The sequence below is a fragment of the Acinonyx jubatus genome, chromosome A3 (genome assembly GCF_027475565.1).
Source record: "Acinonyx jubatus isolate Ajub_Pintada_27869175 chromosome A3, VMU_Ajub_asm_v1.0, whole genome shotgun sequence".
Classification (NCBI taxonomy): Eukaryota; Metazoa; Chordata; class Mammalia; order Carnivora; family Felidae; genus Acinonyx; species Acinonyx jubatus.
The window spans coordinates 86391482-86398509 of NC_069388.1; the positions used below are offsets into that span (position 1 = coordinate 86391482).

Below are 7028 nucleotides of genomic sequence, written 5' to 3' on the forward strand. Positions count from 1 at the left end.
GGAATCTTTGAGAGTTGTTTTATATATCCTTGAATCTGTGGCATCAACACTGCTCTAACATTTATTGAGTTGTTATTTGCTGGAAGCATATTTACTCCCCTTGTCAATTCTAGGAGGTGAATGGTGTCATTCAAAATGTACTTTTAAATTTTTTTTTTAAATTTTTTATTGTTCCAGTTATAAAGATCAAGAAAACAGGCTTAAAGAGTATCTAAACCCAAGTATCTAGTCCCAAGTTCACATAGCTAGTTCATGGCAGACCTAGGATTTGAAGCTAGCTCTGTTCTATTCTGGCCTCAAACCCTTAACTGTTACGCTATACTACCTGTGCTCTTAACTTTATCATGTCACTTTTCTATTTAAAATTTCCACTGGCATTGTATTACATTTGGAATAATATCCAGACTTCTTCTTGTGGGGCTATGAAGATCTGATTCCTGTTTCTCTGATCTCACTGTTATTGCTCACTACCTTTCAGTTTTCCTAGCTCTCTTGGCTTTCCTTTTCATACATGAAAGGCCCCTTTGCTGCTTTTGTACCTCTGTATCACTGTTCCTTTGCTGTCTCCCAATGCCACTTGTATAGCCACCTCTTCCCCATCATTTAGCTAAATCTGAATTCCAGTATCAACTTCCCAGAAAGGGCTGTGCTTAAGAAAGACCTAGCTGAAGTACAAAACTCCCTCCCACTTCCAAAAAGAGTCAACCTCGATCACTTACCTTATTATATTTCTTTCCTTTATAGTGCTTACCAGCACCCAAAATTGTCTTGTTTATTTATTCTTTTATTATTTCTCTTCCCCCACTAGAATGTAAGCTCCATGAAATAAAGGGCCTTACCTATCTTGTTGACCACTGAATCCCCAAGCACCAAGCATAATGCCTGGTATATCATAAATATCAGATGACTGGTGAATGGAAGGAAAGAATGTTAATGTAAGGCAATGTGTTTCTAATCTTTATTTTGTAGGATCAGGCTCTTTTAAATTGTAAATTCAGTGAAATATATTAGATACGTTTGTATACAGAGCAAAGCTACATCTAATAAACATTTTATATTGCAAATTGCTTTTAACAGAAGTTCATGGCCAAGCAAAGAAAGGAAAAGGAGCAGAATGAGGCTGAAGAAAGAAGCTCTAGGTGATTGGGGGAAAGGGGAAGGACTTCATTAGAAATTCGTTTAGGGTCCAGTTGATTTGTGTATTTTTGTTATCATTAATTTGTAATTTTTGTTTCAGAAGCAAATATTCATGTTGTACAAATTTCTGATTGCCCTTGATGTGGAGAGACTGATGGGGAAAGTATGATGGGTTTGATTTTTATATCAAATCATCAGGCATGGAGAAATATCTTTTAGAAGTGTTAAAATAAATGTTCCTACTGTATATTTAAAATATCATCTTGTGTTTGTGGCTGATTTTATTAAAGACTTGGTTGCCTCTGATTTCAGACAGGAGACCGCTGTGACTTAGGATGTTTGGGGATTCTTCATGTATTACTGGAAGTCATAGCATAGCAGGGTTTCACTTTGCTTCAAACATTCATATATAGGTCAAAGATTTCTTAAAACTCCCATTTTTTCTGGATAAAATAACATTACAGCAAGTTTGACCCAGGTAAGTTTAAGTAAAATTGCAGCTTTTAATGTGTTAGGAAGATACTTTTTTCTGCTTGAAGTAACATCTGTTTCTGCCAGGGCCTATTTAAGATAGCTTCTAGCAAGTCATTTAGTATTAGCTTGAAACTACAAAGACCAAGCAGCCTGTACTTCTGTGGACCATAATACAGTTGCTTTTTAAACGATTTGAATTTGTATTTAATATGTTTGTAAGAGTTGCAAAGGTGCAAAAAAATAATTCAGTGGATTATTAGGTGCTGGACATAGCCCTGTACTGTAAATTTTTAGATTAGGCATGCTTCAAACATAGGCCCACTGACTTTGAATTGCTTTAATACCAGATTTCGTAACTTTTCCAAGATTAGAGTACACCAGTTAATAAGAGAGAATGAATGGAAGGAAATGAAAAACTACTACTTTTTTGGGTTTTTTTGTTTTTTTTAATTTTTTTTAATTTGAGAGAGCACCAGAGTAGGGGAGAGGGAGAGAAAAGAGACTGGATCTTAAGCAGACTCCACACTCAGTGTAGAGCCCATTGCAGGGCTCAGTCCACCGACCCTGTGATCATGACCTGAGCCGAAATCAAGACTCAGACGCTCAATGACTAAGCCACTCAGGCGCCTGAAAACTACTACTATTTTAGATCTCTTACTCCCATCACAGCACATTACCTCACAGTGAGCGAGAATGAGGAACAAAAAGCAGCAACTTTTTGTTGCCCACTAAATTCACTGCACACTCAGTTCAGGCTTAGCCACAGCTTGAGCAAAATGACAAACTGTTACTACATGCCATAGACTAATGAATGGGGTGGGGAGAGGGATAGCTTATGAATGCCATCTGTCTATTGTAATTAAAACCTGATTGGTGAGTGAGGTAGTAAGATGGAGAAGAGCTATTAAAAGGTTGGAGAATAAGGTGCCAGTGAGCTAAAGCAGTATAGTCAGAATCTTTTCCTTAGGCCGCTCTGAAGCTTTTAAAACCAGAGATAGTAAGAGCTTTAATCTTGTCTGATTCAACTTTGGAATTAAAAAAATTTCTTTATTAGCGTTTTTATTTATTTTTTGAGAGAGAGCATGAGCAGGGGAGGGGCAGAAGAGAGAGTGAAACACAGACTCCAAAGCAGGCTCCAGGCTCTGAGCTGTCATCACAGAGCCCAACTCGGGACTTGAAGTCATGGAAGCCACAAGATTATGACCTGAGCCGAAATCAGACGCCTAACCAGCTGAGCCACCCAGACACCCCTCAACTTTGGAATTTAATCTTAAAATTTTAAGTGTGAAACTCTTCTGTCAAATTAGTTACATGGAAATTGGGATTCTAAATTAGAATAAAAGGAACTCCTAAAGCATAAAAGTGATAGGGATGATTTTTGTTTCATCCTAGTGACAGGTGTTGATGGTTAGTAAACCATATATAAACCATGCTATACTTAGTAAATCATGTTCCTGTCTGCTGCTTATTGTTCTTAAGACTGGCAATTTTTAGGGTTCCAAATACAAAAGAGTTTTGTGTTTTTCTAAAAATAAAGACTCTTTGCATATAATTTTAGAATTGTTGTATACTTTTTTCAGAAAACCTTGCAATACCTCCATCCTTTATTCACACTATACTTCATCATATATGTAGCAGTTTTTGCTTACTAGTTGGTTGGGGGATATAATTGATTGCAGTGTACTTTTTAAAATTTCTGTCATTTCATCATCTAGACACCAAAGCAATAAACGATTGCATTCAACACCACTTCTAATAAAAATTTCTAGGTTTTATTACCCTTTCTGGCACAGAATGCTGTGGAAATTTTCTGCCTCTCCAAAACTGTTCCTTTTGAATTCTTGAAAAAAAAATGAGAGCCAAGTTTTTAAGATTTAAAATTTTTGTTTTAATATGATTTGGTTGTGGAAAATACCAGGCATATTGAAGAAAATAGGATAATTTACGCATATATACTAATTATGTAGTTTCAATAATTATGAACTCAAAGCTGAATATATGTATCTCCACTCGTACCTCTATTTTAAAGTAAATCTCAGCATGTCAGTTTACCCATACATATTTCATTATGTGCTTTTTAAAAATAAGGATTATTTTCATGTAACCAATAACATCATTAATGATATCCCTTATTTAAATCCAGTTCAAATTTTCTAATGTTTCATAAATGATTTTTATTTTATTATATACTGTGTTTGAATCAAGGTCCAAATAAAGTCCATACCTTGTGACTGTTTTGATAGGTCTTTTTTCTTTAATGTATGTTTGTTTATTTTTGAGAGCAAGTGAGCCCAAGCGGGGGAGGAGCGCAGAGATAGGGAGGGAGGGAGGGAGACAGGGAGACAGGGAGACACAGATTCCGAAGCAGGCTCTAGGCTCCTAGCTGTCAGCGTAGAGCCTGAAGCAGGGCTTGAACTCAGGAACTGTGAGATCATGAGCAGAAGTCAGATACTCAACCAACGGAGCTACCCAGGCACCTCTAATAATTTTAAAATGGGGTTTGTATGTTTCTGCATTTCTTAATTTATTAATTTATTTGGTATTATAAAGAATGATAATCTGATGGATTGGAAATGGGGGGTGGGGGAAGGAAAGAAAAATTAAGCTGATCCCTCACATAATTTGAGAAACACTGCTGAAGTGTTCCTCACAGTTTAGATTTTGTTGATTGCAGCCTTGTAGTGCAATTTTAGTATATTCCTCTATCCTATGATATCCTTTGAATTTGTGGTTGAATATGGAAACATCAGAATTTGGTTCTTCTTCTTTTTGTCAAGACTGCTTCTGGTGGTGATGTGATCTTCCTGATCAGGAGGCACGAAGTATCTGATTGTTTTCTTTAGGATTTTAGTAGCAGTTGATGCTTAAAGTTTAGATGTATATTTTATTCATTGAGGGTTGCAAAATGGTGATATTTTAATGTATATTCCTTGTATAAGCTGGAATACTCTTCTGAAAAAAGAAACTTGTCTCATCTGCTTTTTAGTTACTTAGTGGTGTCGTTTGTTTAAGAAAGGCATGATGCAGGGGGTGCCTAGGTGGCTCATTCTGGTAAGCCTCCACCTCTTGATTTCGGCTCAGGTCATAATCTCATGGTTCATAGGTTCGAGCCCTGTGTCGGCTCGGTATTCTTTCCCTCTCTCTGTGCCCCTCCTCTTCTATCTCTCTCTCAAAATAAGGAAAGGCATGACGGGTGGGTGGCTCAGTTGGTTAAGCATCCAACTCTTGATCTCAGCTCAGGTCATGATTTCAAGCATGGTAAATACTGATGCTTTTCCTTAATCATTTTTTTAAGATGAGTTGCTGGCACCCACCAACTATGGTAAGTTCTTTTATTTAAGTATTGAACTGAATTTTAACATACTGGATGTTGCATACCTTTGCAGTAGTAGTCTTATTGATGGTCAAATGGTCGTAGTTTGGGCCTTTTTGATAGGACTCCTCATTCCTTTTAACAGGACACTACTAACTTTCAAAGATTCCTTGTTCTCCATGTATAGATACATTGCAGGCTCACCTTGTACACTTTCTGCCCCAGACCTGAAGTTAGCCATTTCTTTAAGGAATAGTGGCTCCTTAGGATGCTTATTGCTTCTGTTGTGGTTGTTGCTTTTCAGTGGACAGAGCTTGGAAATATGTGTTTTGTTTTTATGATAAAATTCATCATTATACTCTTCTGGCTCAAATACAGGACTTTCAGGTTTCTATTTATCTTTTTTTTTTTTTTTTTTTTTCCTTTTTTGAGAGAGCACACACATAAGCAGGGGAGGGTCAGAGGGAGAGAGAATCTTCATGCAGGCTCCATGCCCAGCACAGAGCCTGATGCAGGCCTGAATGGATGTATAGCGATCGTTGGATGGATGGATGGATGGATGGATGGATGGATAATGGGAAAACTCAAAGACATCTAACACCCTAACTGCAGTGATTTCTTCCCCCATGGGAGTGATAGAATGCCTTTTCTTTCTTCCTTTTTTTTTTTAATTTTAGTGAGAGAGCGAGGGAGAGGAGCATAAGGGTGGAGGGAATCTTAAGCAGGCTCCACGCTCAGTGCAGAGCCTGATGCAGGGCTCAATCCCATAGCCTTGAGATGACCTGAACCAAAATCAAGAGTCAGATGCTCAACTGACTGAACCACCCAGGTGCCCCATCTCTTCCATCTTAAATCTAGATTTATTTGTCTTAATGTCAGGTATTGTAAGTTGCAAGGACCTCCGATTGATGGAATTAAACTATCAAAATTGCTTATCTGTATCATACATCAGAAAAACAATACTGAGACCACAACCAACAATGTGATTATTAAAAAGTTTAAAATACTTTTTCAGTTTTGTTTTTGTCCTTAGGGCATATCCTAAGAAGAATATATATTTAAATTGCAGAGCTTTCTAGTCACCTGGATAGTTCTTAGTAGCTCTGCTACCTTGTAGATTACCATTGAGTTTCATTTCTTTATTTTATTTTTTATATTTAGGGGTTACATTTTAAAATTTAATTTTATGTTACATGAAGCATTTCATGGTTCTGAAGTCACGATTTTTTTTTAATGGAGAATGAGCAAGAGAGGGAAGAACCCCAGAACAGACCCTGCTGCAGGGCCTGATCCCACAAACCGTGAGATCATGACCTGAACTGAAGAGTCGGGCACTCAATCAGTTAAACCACCCAAGCGCCCCTAAAACCAAACTTCTAAAACAAGGTATAGTCAAAGAATTGTAGCTTCTCTCATTCTATCTTATTGCCTTCCTCCCTAATATAAATAACTTCCTTGCTGTTCATTTTGCAATATGTTTTTTATATATGTAAGCAGATTCATATCTATGGGATAATCAGTTTTTAATAGCTATGTCTTTATAATGATTGTTAATCTATAAGGGGAACCAATGAAAACAACAACAATAGAGGTTGAAGGGAGAGGAGAGCTAGGAAATATCTAAATCCTCTATAAACCTAGGAGAAGGAAATTTGCCAGATGCTGAACTATAGGTCACAAAACGAGATAAATTACAGTAAGCTCCATGAGCTAAGGGAAATTCACCTTCTGATAAAACTTTAGGATTTTTTTTTTATAAGGGGTAGTTTTTATAAGAAGACCTAAAAATTTAAAATGAAAGGTGGGGAAAAGGGTAACAACTTCTTTGCCACAGAGTTCATAAAAAAAGAGGAGTAAGGTGCTATGATGGAGTCCCTACTACTTTGACATCTATAAACCATCAGCAAAACATTACAGGCTTATGAGGTAGGTGGTGAACTTAAGTGTATATGTAGTGCATGTATGTATATAAACCATGTTCTTGTTCAAGGCTTACATGAGAACATGAACATAGAAAGTAACTTGACAACATTACCTGTGCTAAATACTCACTGAGTGGTATAGATCTCAGGGGTTAACATATGGAGAAGTAAAAGAAATGGTA

The 7028-nt window shown here is 36.9% G+C and overlaps 1 protein-coding gene across 11 annotated transcripts in view; it reads left to right on the plus strand.

The window, feature by feature from the left end:
* ZNF638 (zinc finger protein 638) overlaps positions 1-1398 on the plus strand; it is a 137106-nt gene extending 135708 nt beyond the window's left edge. For 10 of the 11 annotated variants that reach the window (XM_027072235.2, XM_027072239.2, XM_027072240.2 and 7 more), the window contains one exon: positions 1078-1398. In XM_027072235.2, coding sequence (XP_026928036.1) covers positions 1078-1143 — 66 coding nt within the window. In that variant the 3' untranslated portion in view covers positions 1144-1398. The other variant, XM_053200740.1, reaches the window with a different exon arrangement.
* Positions 1399-7028: the final 5630 nt, after the last annotated feature.